We start from the raw sequence: 27,101 nt of genomic DNA on the forward strand, positions 1-27,101 counted from the left end.
AGTTGTCCCTATAATATTTTCCCTCCATTTACATCTCTTCCTATACTTCTCTCTCAACTAAAGTCGAATAAGGTTTTTGAATAAAAAAAAGGCATCTTTTATAGACTTCGCATCTAATATTGATGAGAATTTTGCGAAAGCTTCAGAAGGAGTGGTATCTTATCAAAACATCGTGTACCTATGAGATGTTCAAAGCCATTCAAAGGAAATAATAAAATCTCTAAATTGTCCCATATCTCTCTTTGTATCTCATGATCTTTTCATATAGCGTAAAACGTTCCGATAGAATTCGTACTCGCTTCAAAATAATGGGTTCCAACCTTGCGCGGGATGCGTCGAGAAATTAGAGTGATCAAATTTATGAAGCACCTAAGAAATCAGTATTTATTTATTTATTATTACTCTTACATGTATAATGTAGAATGAGAATACTAGTCCAATGCACAAGAATAACAATGTAAGATTAATGATGTCCACACTTTACTTAGCCAAGAGATAACAAGCTATAAACTTTCGACATCAACCCACGTGGTTCAATAAGCCTCGGTCACTGGTGGAAAGTTTTGGCACAAATTGAGATAAGATATGGTAAAGGATCCAATGCCCTCACATTCTCTCAAGCCTTAACCGTCATCACACAAATTAAAATGTTGAATGGTCCCTACAAAAAAAGGAATGTACTAAGTGTTTATATAGCATATAATAACTAAAAAACCGAAAAAGGAAAAAAAAAAAAGAAAAGAAAAAGAAAGGAAAGAAGTTATAGAAAAACAAAGCAATTCTTCTTTCTTTTGACATGCGAGCGTTTACTGTCATATCTCATGTAATTTTATTACGCTCTGCATTCAACATTATACTCGTATATTCACCGTTATAAACGGTATACCCCCCTTGAGAAAATAATAACTAATTAAGATGGTTAGCAAATAATGCAAGCATAATCCCAAATCATATAAATAAAGTATTTACATTAAACCCTGCAGGTTCGGTGCACACGCGCCAGGACCGAGTCTCTCTCCCTCTCCCAACCGTTTCCCTCCAAATTCTAAACGGCCCCTCGTCGTTAAATCAACCCCCCTTAAAAGCCCAAGAATTTAAACCATCATTAAAAACTCATTAAAACCCCATAAGCCACAACTTTATTTGCAGTAAATACTCTTGTTACCCTTAATATAAATACAAACCACATAAAGAGACGGAGGGAGAAGCAAAACAACAAGGGACTTGTACATTCTTCCTTCTCTTTGTCTCTTCCTCCGTTTCCTTTTCTTTATTCTCATCTTTAGACCTCTCTCTCTCTCTCTCTCTCATCAAGATGTCAAATTCACTGCAATTATTCTCTCCTTTAAGGCCAATGCAATTTAAAGAAGAGAAAGAGGAGAGCTCATCATCTTCTTCTTCTTCTTTGCGTGAAGAGAAAGTTCAAGTTAAAGAAAAGAGGTTTGATAGTGATCATGGTCATGATCATGATGATGATGGTTATCATACACCAACTTCTCCGAGCCACCGGATTCCGGTTGCTCTTGAATGCCCTCCGGCGCCCAAGAAGGCTTCTCTCCGGCGACGGTGCAAGAAGAGGAAGGCTTGCTGCCTCATTGAAGTCAAGGACGTGGAGTTGATCTTTGCTGCAAAGATCAATGATGGCGATAGGAGCAAGAAGGTCAAAGAAGAAATCGTTGCTAATGAATGATTTTATATTGTGTGTTCACGTAAATTAAACAGAGAGATAGATGATTTTTTTTCTCCTTTTTTTTAATGATTTATAATGGATTGTTTTGATCAATTTTATCTTATTTTTGTGTGTGTGTTTTTAGTTTTTGGATTGTTTGATATTTGGGTTTGTAAAGGAAAGGAAAAGTTTTTTTTTTTATGTTTGGAGTGCCATAGGATTCTCTTTGTAATAGAAGTTTTTATGTTTGTCAATAGGAATTAGTTTCTCTTTCTTCTTCTAGAGTTTGCAAAGGATATTATCTTGGTGAAGAATTGAAGTTGGTGTATGTGCAGAAAATATAGCCTCCTAACCTTTTGCATATAGGTTAATCCTTTATGTATATATTTGGATTGTTTTGATCAATTTTCTCTTATTTTGTTATTGTTATTGTTCTTAACCCTTTTTTTTTATTTTTTGTGGTATTTGGCTTGTTGGGGTAGGACAACTACGTACAGAGAAATATCCAGCACAGATGCACCTAATTTGTAAAGAAAAAGAAGAAAAGGTTTCATATTTGAGTGCATAGGATTCTCTTTGTTATGAAGCTTTCTAAACAAGTATTTGTTTCTCTCCTCTTTGGATGTTAAACTTGAACAAACTGCAGTCTAAAGCTATTGTCTTCATGAAGAATTTTCAGAGAACCGCTGTCACAGCTGTAAATACAATGAAGCTTACAAGTCCTTGGATCAAATTAATTTGTTCTCATAAAGAAAATTTAACATCTTTAGCCTCTTGAATAGGTTACTTACTCCTTTATAGCTTTAGAAAAGGAAAATAAAGACTCCGCAATGGATTGCACAGCTATACTCCTCTTTTGCTTTATTTTGATGTACATACGTAAAAGTTTGGTTTAATTATACATTTGCCCTTTTCTGCTCCGCTTCAGTTGTATTGTTGAGTTCAGAACTGCTGCTTTTGGGGTTCTAGAATCTGAACAAGCCCACAAAACATAGGAAAAGATGAGGGAATGTGACCCATATCCACAGCAGCTGTATTCTTGGGATCTGTGTGATTCTTGGTAGTTCAATTGTTACATTAGGGGTTGTTTGGTTCGTTTTTTAACTCGGTGGAAAAGTTTTACACAGCCTCCCCATCAGATTTTTCGTGACCACGTAGGATATAAGCTTTCCGTAGGTTTTTTTTCCCATCTTTGGTTCGCTAGGGTTGAAGAAGGGAAACTCGGTGAAAATCGCCGCCACATCAGATTTTTTTCTCTCCACCAATTCCTTCCTCAACCATGTGAAATCGACAAAAACTACAGCCACATCGGCTTTTTGCCATATAAACAAAAATTTTCCCTTTTTTTTTCCATGCGAACCAAACACAAGAAAAATAAATACATTGGTTTCCCACCATTTTTTTTGTGCGAACCAAAACGAAACAATCTATTTCTTGGAAAAGTTTAAAAAACTCAAAACTTGTGTTTTCGTACATGGAAATGCATTTTCCTATATCTAGAAAACGAACCAAACAGCCCCTTACTGTAAAGATTTACAGATTTACAGTAATATAACAATTCATGACAGTGATGGAGCAAATTGCAACCATGGTTAAATTTCTCATCTTTAAGCTTATTATGAGAGTTAAACTCAGAGGTCATTACTGCAACAACGATACATTAGGTGTCTTTAATTTTTTTATAGACCAAAGCCTGATGTTTTTATGTTAAATAAAAAACGATCATGTTTAAATGTTCGGATACACCAAATTCTGCAATTGAAATCAGTGACGGAGCAAAAAATCGCAAGCATGCCTAAATTTCTCATCTTTATGCTTATCATGAAAAGTTAACTCAGAGCTTCTTCCTGCGACCAAATTTCTGAAGTTTTTGTAAGGATCATCATATTTACATTCAGTTTTTAGATTAAAGTCTGCCACCAAATCATGATAATTAAAGAGTTGAGGCTGGCATGGTTACCATCATCATTGCATTAGACTGAGTAATAATGAAGAAAGACACACCATTTAATAATTAAGGAAAAGAGAAAGCTAAAGGAACCTGGAATGCCAGCAAGTGGAACAAAGTTCATACGGAAGAGAAGCATTTTTTTTTTCGCTTAGCATCCAGTCACCAGATTGTACTTGTTTCAGCATCCACAGCTTTTCATGCAGGCTATCAACTTGCAGATGTATCAAAATCCAGGCATTTTACAAAATGATCCGAAGCCTATGGTCATAATAATTGAAGCAACTGAAACCAAGTTTGCATCGACAACAGGCGGGGTGAGTAACTTTCAGAGAATTAGTCTAGAAACTTCATAATTGATTAACTTGATCTGACAAGAATACCAAACTGAAACGTGCGCATTTGCATGCTACTTAATACAATCCGAATAATTGTAGTACAGAGCAAAGTGCTACAGTAAACAAGGTTTTGCAAATTTTGATCAACCCCTGGATCAGCAGACCTTTTTTACTCCTTAGATGAAAGGAGGAAGAATCACCCATCGTCGTGGATATCTAGGTCTTCCATCTTTGCCATTGAACAACTGCAGAGAAATGATTCCAGAGTAAGCAACAACTAAAAAAGGAAGAAATAAAAAATAGCAAGGTTATGGGAGAATGCATGAGAGAGACTCTACAAACTTTTTTGATATAAGAAACTGAAAGCAGAGAGATATGGATCATATAGCATGAAAAGGTCGATTCTTGTATTTGCATAGCTAAAATGAAGGTGCGCTTCTGGAGCCCTACGTGATCGTAGAATATCAATGAAATCGAAGGAAAAATTCAACATGATAGTTATAACACCAACAATGATTTAGGGATAAAAAACGTTATGCAACTAAGAAAGAAAGTGCAATAATGAGTTGGCAGAAACGAGAACGTTTTTGATTAGTTCCTGTATCAGGAATTATGGATGTGGAAACAGATCCTAAAAACTAGAGACAAAGCCTTAGTCTTCAGTGGAGGTATTGAAAATCTGAAGCAAATGATTAGTTCCTGTATCAGGAATTCAAAAATTCAGATGTCTGAGCTCTATCATACTCTCTCCCCTGCATCAAGCATAGTACCATAGCATAGCACAATCTGGGAGGGAATATGCCATCCTAAGCACTCCTTTGTGAGCTGGTTAGCTGTGCAAAATAGACTGCGTACTCAAGATAGACTACTTAGATGGGGAATAATTATCCGCAACACTTGCTGCTTATGTGCAGGAGCTGTTGAGGAGAGCAGAGATCACTTATTCTTTGATTGCTGCTACTCAAGTGATGTCTGGTTGCTTGTGATGGATTGGCTGAAATTTACATGGAGATCTTGTGTGGAGTCACATTATGAATTGGTATTGTCACAATTTGAGGGGGAAGGGGTACAAGCAAAGAATCAAGAGGATGGCTCTATCTTCAACACTATATAGTGTTTGGATTGAGAGAAATAACAGGATCTTCAAGAATAAGAGCAAAAGTGTCGATCAGTTGTTTAGGGAAATAAAGATCAACATGCTGTACATAGTTCTTAATAGCACAAATTTGGTTGAAGGGAGAGTGGATAATGTCATTGTAAATATATAGAGTAGCCTGTTAAGTTTGTAATCTCAGGTTATGAGTATCTTGATGTACTCTCATTTCATATATTGGTGAATGAATAAAGTTTTTTTATTGACCAAAAAAAAAGAAACGAGAACGTTATGATGAACTTGTGTATATGAAGAGATAAAAGAGAGAAAATGAGCGGTGATGAGAGAATTTAGTTGGAAACAATTAAGAAGGATTTGATACAGGTTATGAGAGCAAATGGAGCTTCATAGAGCTGAATGGGAGAACACGATTCATATAGTGGACCCCAAAAATTTTGGAATAAAGGCATGGTTGTTGTTGTTGTTGTTTATATAGCTCATAAGATGTGAAAATATATAAGAAAAGCCAAAGCAGCATATAGTTTGGAAGAAAAATAGTAGTATTTTACCTTCTTCAACCTGCGGTGCTTAGCAAAGGCCCAATTAGTCATAATGGAAGCAGCCACAAGAAGGAAAACATAACCAGCTACCGTCTGTGTTGCAACATTGAAGCCTAGCCACTGGTAAATCTCGGTTGTGTAGTTTGCACATGTCACAATGTTGAACAAAAACCCACGAGGAATTTGATACCCACCATTTCCATCTGGGCTTCTAAGGTTCCTCAAAATAAGATGGCAATACAAGTTTGAAACTTGGCAGATCAATCCAAAGCCAAACCCAATTTTCATTTGCAGATCATTCACAGGGGTATAAAGTGGGTGGTTCACATAGTAAGCAATGTATGCCCCAAATGTCCAATAATAAGCACAGTTTCTGAACACATTGGAGAGAGGTGAAGTTGCATGACTGAATCTATGCACAAAGAATGTCTCCATAATCCTTTTGAAGTAGTGAAAACACCAGTAATACATAGCGTAAGTCTGGACTGGATGAATCACTCGCTCCCCTTTGTAACCAAAGTACTTGTACACCGGGAAGTAGTAAAAAATAGGGTATATAACTAAAGGACCCAGGTACTCGAAAAAGAATAAGGTGCTATAATACACTTGCACACCTAAATCCTTGAATACTACGGTGAGGTTGTTTGAACTTGCGTCACAATAGTCTTTGAGAGCTTTCTTTGGACTGAGGACCACAGGTTTGCCCTGGGTTCCAGGTTGCAGGGGAAGGGTGAGACGCTGCCTAGAAGGATAGAATTTTTTTGCTGCAATATGTAATATAAAAAATTAAGATAATTAAGATATCAGATTTGATTAAGTTCAGTCGTCAAAGAATTGTTTAGAATAAGTTGTCCAAAAGTTGGTAATATGAGACTATTCTTGACAGTGCATTTCTAATGAACAGCAGGTCTGGATAGAAATTTAAGCTAGCGATTAGATGCTTTTGTAATAAGCAGCTTATGCAAAATCCAATGGTGCCTATGAATAAAAAAAGTTGTAATTTTTCTCATACAACCAAAGAATTTGGCGAGCACAACAGAGTCTTTTCAAGAATTTAAGTTTGCAAGGAAAGCTTTGGTAACTCTTTTTATTTTTATTTTTCACTGTTGGACTATACTCGAGATGAATAGCCCTAGAGAAAACTTAAAACTCCAGAAAGAAGAAAATGACATGATTTTGCAATTCCAGTTTTCACTCCTGAGGTTGTTGGCCTAACACGTACACTCCACAGCCCTCGCGATCTGATCATCATCCCATGCTATTTAAGAATGCTAGGCATTGGTTAGACAAAGGAATTGCTGAATCATCTTCTCACGTAGAGGAAAATATTTCCTTGGTCCATAAGATGATCTTGTCATGTCATATCGGCAAGTATTTTCTGCTTTTGTTGTCAACAATCTAAACCAAGAACTAAAAGGAGTCTAATGCCCTTACTAGAGCTACACCTTTACAAGAGGCGACGGGTAGACACTTGACATCAAGACCAATCAAGTACGTAAAGCATCACTTCTATGGCTCATAACCTACTCTCTTCTCTGAAAATTGCAATGAAACTCCTATTCGGGCCAACCAGTTCCCAAAACCCAAACAAAAGGTTTTCACTTAACTAAGGCACATGCACGAACAAAGTGGCAAGCCACTCGTCGCTCTAAACACCTCACAGGAAACTCAGCACCGAGCTCAGTCCACCTTACACATGAATAGTAAGCAACAGCAAGACAACTGATCTCGGAAAGGAGAAACAAAAGTTTGTAACGTCCAAATAGGACATCAAACTAGCTAGCCCATGATTGATCCAACAATCAGCCAATCCATACCCTATTCATTCTGCTGAAATGCTAGCTAGGGCCACCTTGAACATTTTGGATTAGGAAATCCATATTCTATTGTTGAAAACCATTAATTTCATATCCACTTGATGCAATAAACATCAAGATTTACAAATATTTTGGTATATGTATATTATAAGCCGTGAACATTATCAAGATTGTATAAGGGTTTTCATCAGTTAGTCCTCCTTTGTTTTATACTTTTATCACCTATAAATTTAATAAAAAATTCAAAACTTTATTACTCTTGCTAAAAGTTTTCCCACTGTGAAAAACTTAATAAATAAGTCCCAGTTGACACATTGTAAAGGAGAAAACAACAAGATACAGATGTATTGTTTGATCCAAAGAAGTATTTTAACTATAAGAATTTTCACTAGATATATATAATCTCCTTAATTTAAATTTTAAGCAAACTTGAACTATTAATACAAATCCTACATCCATATTCTACAAAGACTAAACATTACATGATATCCAGCTCTGAAAAGAAATCAGTAACTTGAGCGAGAAACCTGGTACAGTGAAATTTTAAAGCACTTGATACCTTATAAAATCTATGCCAATTATGCCAAAGTTACTGTCATATTTACAGTTTTTGTGTCTTACACTCGATACTCAAGAAGTTTGCAGGATAAAAGAAATCAGATATATAAATAAATGTTAACAAAAAATTCTCATTTCTGTAATTATTATACAAATAGATAGGAACCTAACAAGTGTATGTGGATAAAAATGAGCACAATAGAGTTGAAGACAATGGTGGTAATCGTTTATCTACACATATCAACTGTTGAATATCAACTGAATACAAACTAGCTTCCATCATCACTTACTCATACTGAATTCACACCATATTGATAATTTATTTCCATTCAAAAATTGAAAACTGATTCCAAAAATGGTTTTTTTTTAATACTTCCATTTGATAAACGATCCTGAGTTGAAACAATAAAAAGAATTAAGCAAAAACATGAATCGCTTACTTCTAGCATGAATCTCCTCCTGCAAGTCGCTGACAGTAGCCTGCAAATCCCAAAAAAAAAAAAAAAAAAAAAACACGAAACCCCCAAAAAAAAAAAGAAACCCATTACCAGATCCAAGAAAAAGAAGAGAACTTTACCGAATCATTGAGCTCAACCCCGCCCTTGACGAGCTCTCGGCCGCTACGAGAGACAACGGTCACCTTCATAATTTTACCCAAGTATAAAATAAAATTCAAGCGAACCCCAATGAGAGTTTTTTTTTTTTTCGAGAGCAGAAATAAGTCGTGAAGAGGTTGGGTCTATTTATTAGGGGAGTGGGCTTCTGGGCCTGGCTGAGATCCAATCAAACAGTTGGGTTGGGTTAGGTGGGAGTTAAGTGGGGGTCATGACTCAACAGTTGGAAGTTGGAGAGCTAACCTCACTAAAAAAATAATTGTTGGATAAATTGCAGACGTATTTCCTTTAATCTTTATATTTTCATTAATTTTTTTTTGTCGAATGTTTCGAGCCATATGGTAGGAGGGGTGGAGGGAGAAATAGTCTGAAGATTTCAATTGTCTTGTGTCTTGTTCAAACACTCTGTATGTTTTTATGCGTTGATTGTTCGGATAAGATTTATATTGCTTATCATCTTACAAATTACTCATTGTCACTTGCTATGATTGGAGGTGGTATTTTGAGTACAAACTCATCTTTTATGGCGGCAAGTTGTTTGGATTCGATCAAAACGAAATATAAGACAATTTGGAGATTTTGTACGAAATCAAAACAATTTCGAGAAGTGTAATCTACCCTTTTTTTTTCTCAAATTGAAAGAGACGAGGGCTATTAATATAAACGAGAGGGTTATCTGTAATTTTCCAAAAGAAAAAAGAAGAAAAAGAAAAGAAAAGAAAATTACTTAAGCCAACACTGACTGCTCTTTATAGATAAAGGTCTTTTAATGGCAACGGTTGTAGGTTTGTTAGCTGTCTCCTTCCCTTGAGCAATACTTAAGTTTCATAGTAAAAACTCCTACTCACCAATTTTTAGTTTGATGTCATTTTCCTCCTTTTCCCAGGAATATGGCATTATCAGGGTATACTTATAATAAGTGTACCAAGTTTGGCTAGGTTATAATTTAAGGGAAGGACCCTTTTTTTTTTGTTGTTGAAACCAAAAAAAAAGTAAATAGATACATTTATTTTGTTAAAATTTGACCTTGCACCCAAGTTCAAGTGTTTCTATGAATTGTTTACACACATGGAAAGCTAAAAACATATATTTTGGAATAAAATAGAGTTCATCTTTGATCTTTAAATGCCTACATAATCAAAAAAAGATTCACTATAGGCATGACAAGAGAAGGGGAATTTTCTTACTTGCCAATTCACATAAACTTTCGTCAGAAAATGTGTGGGTTACTAGGGGCTGTTTGTTTTGTTGTTTTTGAGAGGTTTTAAGAGTGAAAAGCTGACATTTTCTGACAAAATATCAGCTTTCCACCCTTAAAAAAAATTACCCAAACGCGCCCTAAACCATAGCGGTGCGCAATTTAATGACCAAACCAAACTTAGATCAATCAGTTGGTCGGCAACGATACTAATCAATGAAGTAGCGCTAATGACACAGACAACCGCAACAAAATGAATAGATGAGTTCGAAAACAACTCTCGGTTCAACTTATTAGGTGTAAACTGAACTCAAGCTCAACCGACACATTTTGCTAAATGAGGCATCAGAAGATAAAACTATTGCTAAAGCTTCACTCTGTTACTCACATATATAAGGAGGTGAACCTCACGTCATGCGTGGGTGTGCTGTGTGGATGTCTATGTGTGCGACGAGCATAGGAGACCCCGGTGTATTTCTCAGTAATTGATTTAGCAAAAGGAACAGTCATTGCATACCCATCAGAAACACATGTACACATAACTATGATCATATCCTGGTATCGCGCTGCTTCTAGACAAATTTTTACCTGTACTACACCGAAATGCACATTGGCGCGGTGCTGGAGAAATTTGTGAACAGATAAAGGTAGTACAGAAAAAAGAAACATGCAGCAGAAATGGGAATTGTGACGCATGTCGAAGTGGTTCTTCCTACGCAACTTTTCCCATCAGAAATAGCTTGCCCTGTTCACTTGATCTTCTTCACAATGTCCTCCACAACTTTCTCCATGTCAAGATTCTTCATCGGTGTGAAAGGCCGCTTCATGTCCTGCATATGATCAAAGATGAAGAAAAGGGGGGCAATTAGTTATTGACATTTGAATGTAGCTTTCTCTTCCATTTGGACCTCTATCAATGCAATTGAAACTCTCATTGTAATACACAAAAGACGGGCGTATTGATGTATCCATGGATGTCAGCATTGCAGAATTGGAGGGGGAAAATTTTCAAGAAAATGGAACGAAGAATCTGCTTGGTATCCCTATTTACTCGGGCTACAAACTATAAAGATGCATGGGGTACGAGATGCATTTATACAAGTAAGGCTGGACATGCATAAAAGCAGTATCAGCATGATGGTCTATTTGTATTAATTTACAGCAAAAATATTGCACAAAACTACAATGAAATTCAACTGCAGAAACGTATCATGAACTCTTGAAATTTATTGCTACAGACATGTACATCTTGGATAAAAGGTCTAAACTATCATAGTAATTAATATATATGAAGCTAGAGAAGGAGAGTAATATAAAAGACAAAGTACACAAGGGCACAACATATGTGATATGTCAAGTGCGAAGCGCGTGACAACTTACCTAACAGTGGCTAGGCATGGTAGTTTTCTAATAAAAAAAGTTTATGGTATATGTCCCAAATTCCCCAAGTTCATGGTAGTTTTGTGAAATTTACGCCTACAATTTGCTAGCAAATGGATTAGCAGAACATTGAACTGTGTGCAAAAATCTCTTTTCAGGAACAAAAAAATTCCCTCTTGTAGCTAGCTTTATTTTTTCATGTCTTGTCAATAACCATTAGAATCTTGTCACAAAGTCTGATCCGCAATTCATTGTCAATTACATTGTAGAGCATTAAGTGCCTTTTGAAGCAAACCAAGCAGATGAAGTGCTATTAGTACCATGTCCAGAAGAGTAAACTGCTAATAAGAGAATATGGAGCTTGCTCTAAAAGATGATTACAAAACATAAAATCATTAAAATAATATACATGAGCAGAACGTAAATAACCGGGATAAGTTTATGTAGAATAGTAAAATTTCCATGGTGATAGCTCAAAGCATCAGACATCTAAGAATGTGAAATATGTATAAATGGATCATGTGTTTGAGGTTTACCAGAAGTGAAATGACAATTTCCCCATCAGCCTTGCGAACCTCAAAGCATCCCCGACGAGGCTGTAGTCAAATGAATAATCCGCGTATTAGTCAAATAACGACATCAAAGAGCACCTTGGTTACAACTTTACAGGACAATTACAATTGCCTATATCTGACTTGATCATAACACCCTATTAGCTTGGAGATTTCAATCTTTGCAATGCCTCCTTACCTCAATGGTAAAGAATTTTATGCCCTCGCATTTAATATTACAAGAGCAGTGCATAGTAGAAAAATGTCTATTTACGACAACGTTAGACAGTGGATGAACTATAAATGTAACAGTATTCTAAACCACCCATTCGATGCAAAAGCCTAAGCTGAGCATTATGGGAAAGAAATTTATCTCAACTTATTCAGACTTAGTCTGTCCCTCGGACATACGCCATCGCGCAGTAAGACCAGAAGGAAAATGACTCGGAAAGACGAGACACAGGACTAAACAAAGGACAACATAATTTTGTAAATTGACAATACAACGTCTGCACCATGTTAAATAAACACGATGACCAAGGCTTGCGAGAATGGGTTGTGGGTCATTGGCATATGCCAATAAATCTCAGCAAGTAAGTTATTGAAGGTTTCATAGTTTAGACACGAGACTGAGAATGTTTGAAATTCCTGGAATATAGCATCTCCCCTCTTTTCATGCTACAAACATATAGTGTGGTGCGACAAAAAATGCGGAACTACTGACAGTAGATTTCAACAATGGATATAACAGCATAAAATAATTTGACATAGCATGATAAAACTTTACAAGAATGAAAGTCAATGCCAAGTAGAGCATTAATATGAACCTTCTCAGGATTGAGTATCACTTCAATTCCAGGTATAGCACTTTCTAAACCGTCTTTCACAGCAAATGCCCTCGTCTTGAATGAATTACATTGCTTGCTGAGAAGGTGGGAAAAAGAGGAAAAAGGAAAGTTAAGTAGATTGTTTCACTTCTTTATACAAATACATACTAACTTGCAAGCAGTTTTGGGTTTTGAGTTTTGAGACATATGCGAATTATACTACATTTCAGTTTGTAAGAGCCAACATTAAGTCCTTTAAAGTTCATACCAAAAAGGTGCAGTGACTGATCAGAAAAGGGCTCATGATTGCAAATATGCTTCCATGATATTAACTTGCCTACTTATAAAAAAATTACGAAGTTAATGGTCAAAGAAAAAAGCAGTAAATATAGAAGGTTATACTTATTTAGCAGTTTTCACAAGTACGTTAGAGCATCTCCAACAGCTTCTCCATTTCTCAATTTTGGAGAATTTAGTTAGGTTTTTGGCCCAACAGATTCTCCATCTCATTCCCCAAAATAGGGATGGAGGAGAAAAAATGGGGAAGCTTCCCCAAATCTGCAGCATTCTCTAAATTTTTGGAGGAAAAAATAGATTCTTCAAAATGGATGGGGAAGCTTCCCCAAATCTGCAGCATTCTCTAAATTTTTGGAGGAAAAAATAGATTCTTCAAAATGGAGAAGCTGTTGGAGTTGGTGTAAAAATTAGTTGGAGAATTTGACTTTTGCTTCCCCATTTTGAAGAAAATTTTGGAGAAGCTGTTGAATATGCTCTTATGGAAATATAAAGATTGCATGAAGCTAAATATTACTCACTAGTAAAGACTAGAACAATCGTGTACACTGGGACACGCAAAATTTCAGATAAAAGTGCTTAACCTAATATAACTCATAAAAGCAACACCCACTGAACGTAAATAGGATACTAGATACGAACAATCGTGACTGATCAATAATTAAACACTAGGAAACACTAATGTAATACAAGAAATAGTAACTATGCATAGTTATAATCTATTATTTACTGTTGTACCAAGAGGCTTACACAAGTTGAAGCCTGTTTCCAAGCCAAAAAATTAAAAAATGTGAAAAGAAGAAATTCACTATCTCTTTGACCTCACACTAGACATGGTATCTGAGACGTAGGCACCTTTTCGTCATTGAAATTTTAGTAGTGATAACTAGACTGCTAGTTATTAATATTCTTGTACCGTAAAACACAGAAATGTGCAGTCTTTCCTTGTGAATTACAATTAGAAATCATATGGACCCCACATTTCGTGTTTCAAGTACAAAAATAGTACAACTCTTGTAATCTAGTCCGCTCTACTCTTAAAATTTAGTGTGTTTGTCCAGGTCCAAAAAGGCATGTGAGTTTAATGGTGATCAAGCATGGTGCTTGTTCGGATGCTTAAAAACACGTCCAGTTTTTCTATATTTTACTTTAAAACATGCATTAAATGAAGTATAACATTCCTTAAAATTGGCAAACCTTGGGTTATGTTATCGTTATTCTGTGCTCTGAGGTTCTCGGTTATGTAGGTGCAAAAATTTAAACATGCATATTTATCTGTGTTAGACATGTATCTTGCAGATAAATCGAAATTTCAACAATTCGTCATGTTACACACAGTGACGTCTCAAATTTGATATGCATGCTCCATACAAACTTTTGAAACATTGTTAGAGTCACATTCACAAGGATTTCATGTTTTAAACCCTCCTCAACTAGATCTAAACCTATCAAACATAAAGTTTTAAAGCTCTCTTCGACTAGAACTACTTCTTTGTTTCTTCAAAAGCCCCTACAAACTTGGGGCAAGTACAGAAAGGAGTTGGTCAATGCTCAAAACTCAAAAGGCTTGGTGGATAATGTTTCTTTATTCTATTTATATTATCCAAAAAGCCATTTTTAGTTGAAATTAATTGGCGTGGCAAATATCAAACTGACAATAAGAAGCAAATCAAGAAACTCTTGACTTTATTTGAACAGAGTGATAACTGGATGTGGAAACAAATCTTGAAAAAGAGAGATAAAGCTATGACTATTTGTGGAGGGAGTGATAACCTGTTGCAGCTCTTGAACTCTTGCTTTGGTAATTCTAAAGCTCAGTTATCAACTCTGTATCATTCCTTTTCCCCAGTTACTCAAAGGGTGTCTTGGCATGACACTGTATGGGAAAAAACGAGCTATCCAAAACACTCCAAAACCGAGTGCTTACACAAGATGGATTGATGAGGAGGGGAGTCATAGATACAAATGTATGCAGCTTGTGTTCAGGTGATAGCTTGGAAAGTCGGAACCATCTTTTTTTTTGAGTGCAGGTTTTCTAGTGAAGTGTGGAATTGCATCATGAATTGGTTAAAATTCACTTGGAAATCTTGTGACTGGAGAATTCTATTGAATTGGTATTGCACAGGAATTGAGGGGTAAAGGATTCAAACAAGGAATCAAACGCATGGCATTTTCTGCAGCAATTTACAGGATTTGGGGTGAAAGAAATGCTAGGAATTTCCAAAAAAAGCAAAGGAGCATGGAGTGTTTGATTAATGATATTAAGATGGATATTCTCGTGTCCAATCTTAATGCACCAATATCGGATGAGAATAAGAATTGGTTACGTTCCTTGTAAAAGCTCTGTGCATATAGAGTTTTCTTTAGAATTTCCTTTTTGATTGATTCAGGTTTTGGATATCTAAATGTCAAGGAGATACTTGATGTACAAAAATTTCTCATATTTGGTAGATGAATAAAAATTTTCATTGACCCAAAAAAAAAAAGAGTGCAAACCCTAACCCTAACTTCAGTTAAGGAAACGCTCACCAAGCTTCGATGATGATGGCCTCCGACGATCCACCGGCGGCGGTGGCGGCCGGAGGCGCCACGTCATCGGCCTTCTTCTCCTTCCCCTGGCGACCTTCTGCTTCTTAGCCGGTGAAGACCTCGCCGGCGGCGGAACCACCCGCTTCCCGGCGTTGGCCCTCCTCGTCCTCCTCGGGATGCGGTCACCGCCGCCGCGGTGGCGCGTCACCGCTCTTCTTCTTCGGAGCCATTCTCTCTCTCTCTCTCTCTTCTTTCTCTCTCTAGAAATGAAGCCTTTCGATGAAAGCTGAAAAAAAACTAGAACTATAATCAATGGGTCCTTTTCCCGCCACAGGTAACCCTGTCTTCGGATGCGGTGAATCGCCGTGAGGATAAGGTGACGACACCGTGCTTCCAGGCCTTGAGAGATGCGGGGGGTGAGAATAAGAGGCGGAGGACGGGATACATCCCGAGCAGTGGATTTGAAAAAGGCTGTTAAATCTACTGAAATGTCATTCTGCGGGGGTACAAATGCAAAGGCCAAGAATCTACAGGCCATGTGTGGGCCGGGCCAGGTTCATAATGAAGGAATTTAGCCCAATCGAAGCGCATGTAAAATTCATGAGAAATTTAGGCAAATTACCTATATACCCAACTAATAATTTAAAATTCAGGTTTTTCTTTTTTTGGAAATCGCGTAAATATAAGAAAACCACGTTTGATGTTTAGGGGCTGTTTGGTTCGTTTTTTAACTCGGTGGAAAAGTGTTACACCGCCTCCACATCAGATTTTTCATGGCCACGTAAGATATAAGCTTTCCGTCGGTTTCTTTTCCCATCTTTGGTTCGCTAGGGTTGAAGAATGGAAACTCGGTGAAAATCATCGTCACATCAGATTTTTTTCTCTCCCCCAATTCCTTCCTCAACCTCGTGAAATCGACGAAAACTACAGTCACGTCGGCTTTTTGTCATATAAACAAAAGTTTTCCCTTTTTTCCATGCGAACCAAACACAAGAAAAATAAATACATTGATTTCCCACCATTTTTTTTTTGCGAACCAAAGCGAAACAATCTATTTTTTGGAAAAGCTTGGAAAACTCAAAACTTATGTTTTTGTACATAGAAATGCATTTCCCTATATTTAGGAAACGAACCAAACAGCCCCTAATTAATTTATACATAAATCATTTCTAAAGTGGTTTTTTGTTGCAATGAATCATCTTTCAGCTAAAATTTTCACTAAAAACCTAGAATTATATTTTAAAAACATATTCAAGACATATGATTCTCTCTTTTTTTTTTGCTTAAATCTTGTTATGATCACTATCACTATCTTAGACTTTAATTTTTTTTAACTTTGTTTGTGATCTCTATTGGACATATTTGACTAAGAGCTAGGTAGTTGATTCTAAAAAAACACGCTTTAAAACTGGTTATGTATAAATTAAAAATGAAATATGCTTTTTACATAATTATCCTAACCTAAAGATGATCTATACAGGGAAAAACTCTAAAACGGTATCTTGCAAGTCTAGATTCGAGTTAAATGGGACCATCAATACTTACATTGGTACAATAAAAAAGACTTTAAAATTGTAACATAATACTCTAAATATAAACTTGACAAATGTGAGAAAAGTTTTTACCATCATCCCAGTTCTACTTTTTATTCAGTTCTAGTTGATTAACAATGTATAATTTTATCATAGCCCTAGTTCCAATTAACTAACACCATAAAAAATTGTTCCACAAATTATCCCGGTTATAGTTTTAAATTCATGTCATCCATTTAAAATAATTGGTGCAGTAGAAGAGTTACAGAGAGGATAGTCTTCTCATCATTTTAAACTTTACCTTATTTTTTTCGTAACTTTGTGATGAAGGCCAGTGCATTTGAGTGGACCGGCTCATATATGCCTTTTTTTATTTTTTTCCTTTCCCCACGTTCTTTCTTTTTTTTTTCTTTTTTATGAAGTTCTGATAAATGTCATGGTGATTAATAGTTTCGAGCGTTTTATTTGTATCTTCGTAAATATTTGGTTTCCCTCATTCATTGGAATTTATTTGACAAAATAAAAAAAAAATTCAATCCTCTACAACTATGATCTAGATTTTTGAAACCTATATAATTCAAGAATGTGAAAATTTTGAAAGCGTGGGATGTGGCATTGCAATTAGGCACTTTCAAACCAACATTTTCATTTACAATTTTCAATATTTCTTTCTTAAAGGATCTGGATGAAGTAAGGACTAACTAGAAATCTTAATGAATCTTTTCCACTTTTGGAAAAATAATCAGATTATGTTTGTAAAATAAATATATATATATTTTTTATGAACTTCTTTATATATTTGTTTCCCGATTTTCCACCTCAATCACTTGCTGATCGATCAGACACATAGAACTAATCACTTAAATCACGAGTTAATCTATAAGGCCCCGTTTGGCAAAGGGTTAATGAAGAAGGGTTAGAGAGAAGGATTAATGTACTTAGCCCATTTGATAATCCGAAGGACTAAATTATTAACCCGTTAAATAAGTTTTATTTTAGCCCTTATGATCAGTTTTAGTGTTTGGGAATAACAATGATTTTGACTATTTTCTTTATAATTAGAAGGGTTAACTCTTATTCTATCTAAATAGGAGTATTAGTAAACCCCTCATTTTGAGGGGTTAACTCATTTTAACCCCTCTAGAGGGGTTAACTTAACCCTTCTATATTTTTTATGTTTGGCAAATTATGGAGGGTTAACTCACTTTAACCCTTATATAGATTTGTTGTGTTTGGCAGGTTAAGAAGAGGTTAAGTCTCCTTAACCCCTCACTTAACCCTTTGCCAAACGGTACCTAAATAAAGAAATCATAAAATTAGTTGGCTCCAATGTCTCACTATATAAAATTGAGTTATGGACCATCCATTGATGAGATAACACGCAAATATTAAGCTAAATCTATATCTAACCTCTTAAACCGGAAAATATTGGCAGTTGGCAGAGGCTCTTATAGCTAATGTAATAAACTCATTCAGTATGCATGAATCAATAATGCATAACCATGTTCATCTGAAATCTATAGCCAACATTTATCACATGTATTAACCATGTTCATTTGAAATAGGTCACATGAACCAAAAATGCAAAATTAACCATGTTCGTCTGAAATCTATACCCAACATTTTTATCGCACGTATTAACCATGTTCATTTGAAATCCACACCCAACATTTTTATCGCGAGTATTAATCATGTTCATCTGAAAATCCGCACCTAACATTTATCGCCTGGGTTTATAGTCGGGGCCTATTATTAAAAGGGGTTGTTTGATTGTTTTCGGAAAAAATCGGAAATGAAAAAATCACATTTCAACTCATTTCAAGAGATTTCAAGATATTTCCCGTATTTTTTTTTTGTTTTGCAATGAAATCACTGTCACGTCACCGCCACGTCACATAAGAAACAAATCCAGCCGCAATAGTAACATTGTTTCGATTTCCATTTCTTGTGTTTGTTTGAACATAAAAAAAGAAAATAAAAATCAGCCACAATAGTAACAGTGTTTTCAGCAATTAAATAATCTGTTTTATTCACGGTCATTGTTTTAACAGTGCTTTTAGTAATTAAAAATTCATTGAAGTGACATTTTCAAGTGTTTTCAGAGTTTTTTGGTATGGAAATACTTTTCTCAAAAATCTGACGTGATATCCTACGTGACACCCTCATTTCTTTAAATCACAAAACGAAATAAACATGTGATTTGAAAATCGGTTAAAATCAAAATCCTATGTGACAGGGAGGGATTTCTTGAAATCTGACGTGGCGGGGGTTCTCAATTTTTTAGGGGTTGTTTGGTTGTATGTTTTTACCATGTAAAAGGATGTAAAGTGTAAAAAAGCGGGCCCCAATGTCAACTTTCATCACTTTCAATTGTTTGTTTGTAGTTGTGAAAATAGTGTAAAATGATTTCATATGCTGATGTGGCTTGTAAAGTGATTTCATGAAAAAAAGACATGATTTTAGGAGAAAGCTAACATTGAAGTTAGGAAAAAATAATAAAAAATAATTCCAACCAATATGATCATTTGAGTAGGGACCACTTTTTACACTTTCCAAACAAACAATTAAAGTTTTATTTTGCAAACCAAACAAGTGTTTTATGATTCAAATGGAATAAAAAACAAACAAAGAAAAGTATAAAAGTGTAATTGATGAGGTGGACAACAACTTTCCAAGTTGTGTCATAAAACACAACTTTACCAACAACAACCAAACAGCCCCTAAAACTCATCACAATAAAAAGAAATCTATACACTTTTATCAATAAAATATTATTTTTATCCACCAACTCATCACATCTCATATCCTTTCTTATAGGGGTGGGCAAAAACCGAAAAAAACAGTTCAACCGAAAAAAACGCCCGAAAAAACGGATCGGTTAACCGAACCGAATTAAATGGATGAGAAGAAGTCTCTAAACCGCCCGAACCGAATTAAATCGGTTTGGATCCGGTTTGAACCCCTGAACCGCCAAAAAAAAAAAACCGACCCGAATTCTGTTGGGCGGTTTAGAGACTAAACTTATACCTCAAAACTTTTCCTATTATCATCCAATAGATTCAAACTGCGCAATGAGCAACTTCAAGCAATGAGTACAACAATATCAAAGAAAAATATCCTTTGAGAACTAAGTAAAGATTCAAACCAATCCAGAAAATTTGTTATGCACATGATGCACTTACAAAAGATGCATATGCTACATTATATGAACAATATCATACAAAACATCACTCCCCCGTGTAATTAAATAAACTTAAACTTTAGTTTAAAAATTTCCCAGAAAAGATCTTGAGAATTACATAAGATTCAAATCAATCACAAAATGTGTTATGTACATGATACTTACAAGAGATAAGCATGCTGTATTATATGAACAACATCTTTAAAACATCAGTTCTCTGCGTAAATATATCAACTCAAAACTTTATTCTAGTAAATATATCAACTCAAAACTTTATTCTAAAGATGATAACCAGTCTAATAAAGCTTTGTTTGCGAGCTCAGGAACCTCATCATGAGGACAATGCTCAGCTTGCAAATTCGCAACATAAGTCTTTGGATAGAACTCTTTGCAAATTCAAAACCGAAACCGAACCGAACCGAACCGAATTTCGGTTAGGCCGAATATTGGAAAAAATCTGGATCTGGATGAGAGTTTTGAGAATCCGAAAAATTCGGATTGGATGCGGATTGGGCATAAAACCGAACCGAACCGAATATGCCCAGCCCTAGTCCAGATGCACGGGCTCATTCTAGCTATAATTTAGGATATCATCGTAATAAACTATAACAAACTTGCCGATAAAGGGTTTTAATACGTGATTTATCAACCGCATGAAAGTGCTAGAAGCATTGAAAAGGCCAAAAAGCATGACCAACCACTCATACAAGCATTCTTTTGTCTTGATGAAGGTAGTCTTCCACTCGATATCCTTCTCTAATGCAAATTTGATTATAATCACTCTAGAGGTCAATTTTGGAGAATACTTATGATCTAGACAACATATCCAACATGTCTTCCAGTCGAGAGATAGGAAATCGATACTTCACGGTAATCTTATTGATAGCCCTACTATCCACACACATGCGCCACTCTCGGTTCTTCTTTAGGACTAGTAATGCTGACACAACACACGGACTAATGCTAGCTCATATAAGGCATTTCTGGATGAGATCGTCCACCTACTTCTGCAAGATCTCCCCTTCCTTCGGGCTCATCTGATAGTGTGACAGATTTAGTAGGCGTGATCCAGTGATGAAGTCGATCTGATGTTGAATATCTCAAAGCAATGGTAATTTGGAAGGAAGTTCGTCAAGCATAACTGTGTCAAATTGTTGCAAGATGGTCTATACTTTGGGTGGAATTTTGGTGAAGGTAGAATCCTCATTTTCGGATACAACAAGAGCATAAACCTCGTCAGACTTTCAAATATTTTATAAAATCTTCATTGTTAACGACCAAAAATATCTTCTTTTCAGCAACATCTATTTTGATTGGTCTCTTCTTTGTAAGAGGTATGATCACAACTCGGCGACCATCCTTTCTAAAAATATAAACATTGTTCTTTCCCCTATGTGTGGCATCAATATCAAACTGCCATGGTTTGCCTAACAGCATATGACAAGCATCCATCTCAACTACATCACACAACACCTTATTAACATAATTACGGCCAATAAAAAAAGATACCCGACACACCTCATTAACCTGCATGTCATTACCCTTACGAATCCAACCGATCTTGTAGAGAGCAGGATGTTTCTCTGTCTTCAAACTTAATTTCTACATCATATGCCGAGAGACAATATTCTCACTACAGTCACTATCAATGATAACATCACAAGTCTTCTGTTTCACGGTGCACATCGTGCAGAAATTATAATGCCCTTGGGTGATTCTTCTGTCTTTAGAGCCAATAATAATCGTCGCACAATATATGAGAGTTGATCCCCACATCAGGATATTCAACCTTGTCACCACCAGTCTTCAGCATCATTTTGGTCTATATCCTCTTCACTACGATATACTATATTCACAACACTTCTTTTAGGGCACTGATTGGATCGATGACCAGGTTGACTACATCTGTAGCACTTGATTGGATCGGGTTTAGCATATAGGTTTGATGGTGTAACCTTCTTTGTTGTTGTTGTTGTCAGTCATGTACCCTTCTTAGCTGTAGAATCTTGATCAGATGCAAATTGAGACTGTTTGTTCTAGCCACAATTAAAATTCTTGCGCGAACCATCAGAAGCTGCCAATGTTCCTAAATTATTCTGTCTACGTTGTCACTCCGTCTTTTCGGATAGGCTGTCTGCCAAAGTATATGTCTGTTGTAAAGACACGATCTTGTATCGCCATCCTCAATCCCTTTATGTAACGAGACATCTGTTGGGCTTCGTTCTTATTTAAATTGTTGCAGGGTAATAGCTAATAAAACTCTTGCATGTACTCATCAATTGTTTTTCCACATTGTTTGCAATTCTAGAATTGTCTGAACAAGACTTGCTCATAGTCACTTGGCAGGAATCGGGCTTTTAGCAACTTCTTCATCTTCTCCCACTTATTGACTTTCGGCTTTCATTGACGGAATCGATTTAGGCATACTGATTCTCACGAAGCAGACGCTCCACCCTTAAGTCGGTAGGCCATCAACTTAATCTTTCGCTCATCTGGGATCTCCATATACTCAAAAAACCTCTTCACCTCTGCAACCCAATCAAGAAATTCTTCGATATGTAGTAGCCCATTAAAAGATGGCAGATCCATCTTCATCTTGAACCCTCCAGTATCATAATTGTTTCGTTGTTGGCGTTCTCTGCGATCATCAGCGCAGCGTGGGGCTTCATAGTTATCGCCGTCGCTATTGAATTTATCCTGTGGAGTCAGATCATGTTATTGGCGACCATCAACACGATTTTAAACTCCTACCGCGTTCAGACGCTCCATAGCCAATGCAAGTTGATCTACAATAGTCTTAATTTTGATTAACATCAGTCTTAAACTCATCGAACTCAGTTTGAGAAATAGGGGCTTTATTGTCTGCCATCGGATCGAAAAAACAAGGCTCTGATACCAATTAACACAGTACGGAAGTAAAAGCCTCGGAATCCATCTGGGGGTGTTCTCTGAATCCACAAAGAACGATATTCAAATCCATGAAGAACTTCGAGTTCATGAAGAAAATATTAAAGATGAAATTTATTGATAAAAAAATTATGCTTCTGGGACTTACAATACTCTGCTTAAGTAGAAAATAAACAAGACTCCTACTATGACTTGAACTTTGGCAAAAGTAGAAATAACAAAACTCTTCTTAAAAGACTATGATTAGGGAAGTAAATCGACCAAATTTGGAATCAAATCGGATTTGCTTCCTAATCAAAACAAACTTCTAGAGCATTACCTAAAATAATAAAAAACTAATAAAAACTATTGATATCTCTCAATCCGGAGGGAATTTCACGAAACAAACAGTGGTAAACCGAACAACAATTGGTTTGGTTGACTTCGTCTCGAAAAAATATACTATTTACATATATAATCCGTCCAATTCTGACGTACGGTTTAAGAGATATGACCCATTCTTTATTGCAAGTTATTTTCTTCGACTGGGCCCCTATATGAGCTTTTGACGGTCCCGTTTCTCCATGAATATATCTGCACTGTGTTCTACATCAAACCGTACATGATCAATGCACGCGGGGTCGTCCTCAGGCTTCACATTACGCTGCCAGGTATATTTACATAACTCAACTCAGGACATTCCATCAATTGCCATTTATTATTATCTTGTTCAATACCCACTTCATGTCATGAAGACATGCACAAACACGGTTACATATAGTTCGTCATTGTGTACGTTTCAATAGTACCCCTATCATCTAGTTCTAAATATGTCACATTGTTTACTTACCTAGGTGTCATAATTACCAGCATGTAGTTCATGTCAGGTAAACATGTCAAATGGTTAATTTATTAGCACAGTATACTCGGCTAACTTTACAAATGTGAGAGTATTTTGTCATGCAATAATCAAACATGTATATAGACATGAATAGTATATCAAAATGCTCTCACAGGGGCAACATGGTAGTCAGGGTTGGGTTTGGGGCAATCAGCAGTAGCAACTGGCGGTCAACGCCTAGTCTGCTCACCTTTGACACCCTTTATCGATGGCCGAGTGCTGGCTTGGCGATTGTCTATGGGTCTAGTCGGTGGTTGTTTCCTGGTTTGCAGTAGTATGAGCCTATGAGGTCACCGCTGACTATAGTGGGCTGAGTTGTGCTCTGTCATTAGTCACATCATCATCATTGTTGTTTCCGCCAAAGTTGCGATTTCTGCTGTAGTTTTTAATTTTCTAATAAATATGGTGTGATTCTACAGATCTGATGTGATATATCACATGCAACATGAAAGATATAAACTTTACAAAAACCTAATAAATCAAAACCCTAGTTTATTGTTAGATCTACTATAAAACATGCAGGTCCTATAATATACTGAAATAAGCTTGAAGAAACAACCATACTACAGATCTAAGATGGTACATGGGATAGATCAACAGTAGAATCAATGTTGGGGATGATAAACACGATAAGGAAAACAAGAAACAGGAGCAAGAGCACCTATCTTCTACCAAATAATTACGATGGACCCTGCGATTGACCCGACGATCTGCAACTTCACCAATCTCTTATATGGATAGCTACGACGATCTTCGCCACACAGATTCCACGATCATGCTTTCCAGTGGGTGGAAAGACTCTCTCTCTCTCTCTCTCTCTCTCTCTCTCTCTCTCTCTCTCTCTCTCTCGTTTCCCCATGTGATGTTACCTCGTGCACGACTCGTCAAAACAGCATATATCAGAATCGTGACTGCTTTCAAACGAGAAAATCATCCACGAAATTAGTCTCTGCATTATCAAGCCTAAGCTGAGACATTCCGCAAAAGAAAATCGCTGCAAAATTGATGAATTTCCCTGAAGTCACCATCAACGTAGCCTGATTAAGAAGAAAGTCTCTAAACAGCATTCAAGCTGACTCATATCATCCGCCTTTTCCCCGTGAAGGCAAAAGTCAATCCAGCAATTGCCTCAAAGGATGTGTCTCGACTCCAATTAGGAGCTATCAGACGCAGAGACTACAAGAGAATGCAAGAAGGAATGCTCTCGGAGCGATGAATTCTCGGCGACACTTATTTTTTCTGCAATGCGCTTCTGATGATACAATGTCTAGCCACAGGACAAATCATGAGCAAGTATTCACAATCACATTGCCTGCATCAGTTCACTCAAATACCATCCTGGAAGCTCTAGCCAAACAACGTGAAGAAATTATGAGTTGAAGTGAAGACAGAAATGAAGTTGAGCTATCAACAAATGAGAGAACTGATTAACCTCAACAGCCTCAACCTCCTATCCAATCAGCCGACTTGAATTCCAGCCACACACTCGGAATGTTGTTAGGAGGCAGTGATCCATGAGGTGATGAAGTCATTATGGCTGATTACACCTTCCAATGACAATAACGCTGGCGGGTGGTTTAACGGCATCCTCCCAATAACTGATATTGGGCGGTGAGTTCAATAGCACCTCTCACTGGGGTGGTCAATTATCTTTACTGACATCATTCAGAAATAAATGGAGACGCATGACTGGGAAATGCAAAAAACTTGAAGACAAAATCATTGCTTGATGACGGCTCAAGAAGTTTTTGTTAAGAGAGACGGGTATTCCATGTTCCTTATCCGAGGCGAATGGGTATTCAATACCATACCCGACAAATTCAATTGATTAACTTCACACCGTTGAAAGGGAAGACGTTCCGCCGAATTCAACACTTGATAATGTTATTTCAAGCTCTCATTTTGGGCATATCTTCTGGAAACGAGGCCTTAATGTCCGGTCATTCGTTGGCCCACCCTTCGTGGGCCCGCTTCGATCTTTGTACCGATCGGCTCAATGCCAGGAACGCATCCAATTGTGGGGATGACATGGAAAAGTTGTTCCTCAGCAATTTTCTTCTGATGATGACACCGAGTGTCCATGCTTCAACCCTTTTGATGAGAGCAAAAGACGAAGAGTTCACGTCTGACGATTTTGTCAAAGCGTTTTCGGTGGCCCAAAAGCACATGAATTGCAGAGATCTTTAAGAGGAGTTTATCCATGCAACTATTCCACAATAACCTCTCCATCGATGTCCTGGAAGCTCTGGGGCGTCGTTGCCTCCACAACTTGGAAGGATGTTAAAATTCGGGGTGAACAAGCTGAGCTTTCTTAAAGAAAGAAAGCTGAGAGAGGCCAACCAATGACATCTAAATCGTTGAGAATGCGACTCTCGATCTGACCGTTTCTCAAAAGGGTTATTCTTTCGAAGAATGATGAGCCTTCAGCATCTTTGAAATACTCCTCCTCAATGACAAAATCGAGCTACCACGCTAGTTAACAATCAGGATGGAGCGTAAGCAGGATTTACCGATCCAAACTATCTGTTCGTTACCAAGAAGGGGTTCTTCATCCCACTGAGATTTGCTTCGTGACTCAAAAATAAATCCAAGGCATATAATTGACTCGGCGTCATAATGCGCGAAACAAGCGATTAACGATGAGCTTACTCTCATCGATACATGAGTATAACCTGCGTTTTCCATACTCCATCGGATACTAATAGTATAAACTGTTCCCCTACTCCATTGGGTACGAACGAGTATAACTTGTTTCCCTGACTTCTGTCGATAGTATAGAGTATAAACCTGCTTCTCCATCTCATCGGAGAGTATACGAGTTAAACTGGGCTCGCCTCGACTACTCCAACTAGGTATATGGTCTATAACTATTTCCTTATCTTTCAACGGGAAATTCCTGGAGAGCACCAATGTTGTAGCTCTGTAAGGGATAACCTGCATCATGCAGCCTGAATATATGTAGACCCAGTTTAGCAAAGGGAGCCGCGGGTGTGGCATGGTTCATGTAAAGGCGAAGTTCTCAGAATAGAATGTATATTGTAACTTTTTTAGCGCGATAACCCGATCACTCTACAACAAGCGTGATAACACACTACATCCCCACGGTGATATTCTGAATACCTTTGCTGAGATGAGATTCGATCACTTTCTTTAGATCAATCGTTCCTCCAAAACCCTATTTGGTCCAACGCTTTAAAGCAGTTAGGGACCAAACGGCCAAAATCT

At 36.9% G+C, this 27,101-nt stretch overlaps 3 protein-coding genes across 3 annotated transcripts; 1 reads left to right on the top strand and 2 right to left on the bottom strand.

Annotated features, from left to right (window-relative positions):
• On the top strand, positions 873–2,074 carry LOC109829877. Its single transcript, XM_020396954.1, has one exon. The coding sequence runs from the start codon at positions 1,316–1,318 to the stop codon at positions 1,688–1,690; it is 375 nt and encodes a 124-aa protein (XP_020252543.1). The 5' UTR covers positions 873–1,315; the 3' UTR covers positions 1,691–2,074.
• LOC109829876 (very-long-chain enoyl-CoA reductase-like) lies at positions 3,944–8,692 on the bottom strand. The gene is made up of 4 exons (XM_020396953.1): positions 8,561–8,692; positions 8,424–8,463; positions 5,618–6,372; positions 3,944–4,200 (listed from the first exon to the last, which is right to left on the bottom strand). Exons 1-4 carry the CDS (start codon positions 8,627–8,629, stop codon positions 4,132–4,134), a joined length of 933 nt encoding a protein of 310 aa, XP_020252542.1. The 5' UTR covers positions 8,630–8,692; the 3' UTR covers positions 3,944–4,131.
• LOC109829601 (selenoprotein H-like) lies at positions 10,268–25,958 on the bottom strand. The gene is made up of 5 exons (XM_020396665.1): positions 25,862–25,958; positions 15,377–15,479; positions 12,554–12,650; positions 11,712–11,771; positions 10,268–10,625 (listed from the first exon to the last, which is right to left on the bottom strand). Exons 1-5 carry the CDS (start codon positions 25,956–25,958, stop codon positions 10,545–10,547), a joined length of 438 nt encoding a protein of 145 aa, XP_020252254.1. The 3' UTR covers positions 10,268–10,544.

The sequence above is a fragment of the Asparagus officinalis genome, chromosome 2 (assembly GCF_001876935.1).
Source record: "Asparagus officinalis chromosome 2, Aspof.V1, whole genome shotgun sequence".
In the NCBI taxonomy this organism is placed as follows: domain Eukaryota; kingdom Viridiplantae; phylum Streptophyta; class Magnoliopsida; order Asparagales; family Asparagaceae; genus Asparagus; species Asparagus officinalis.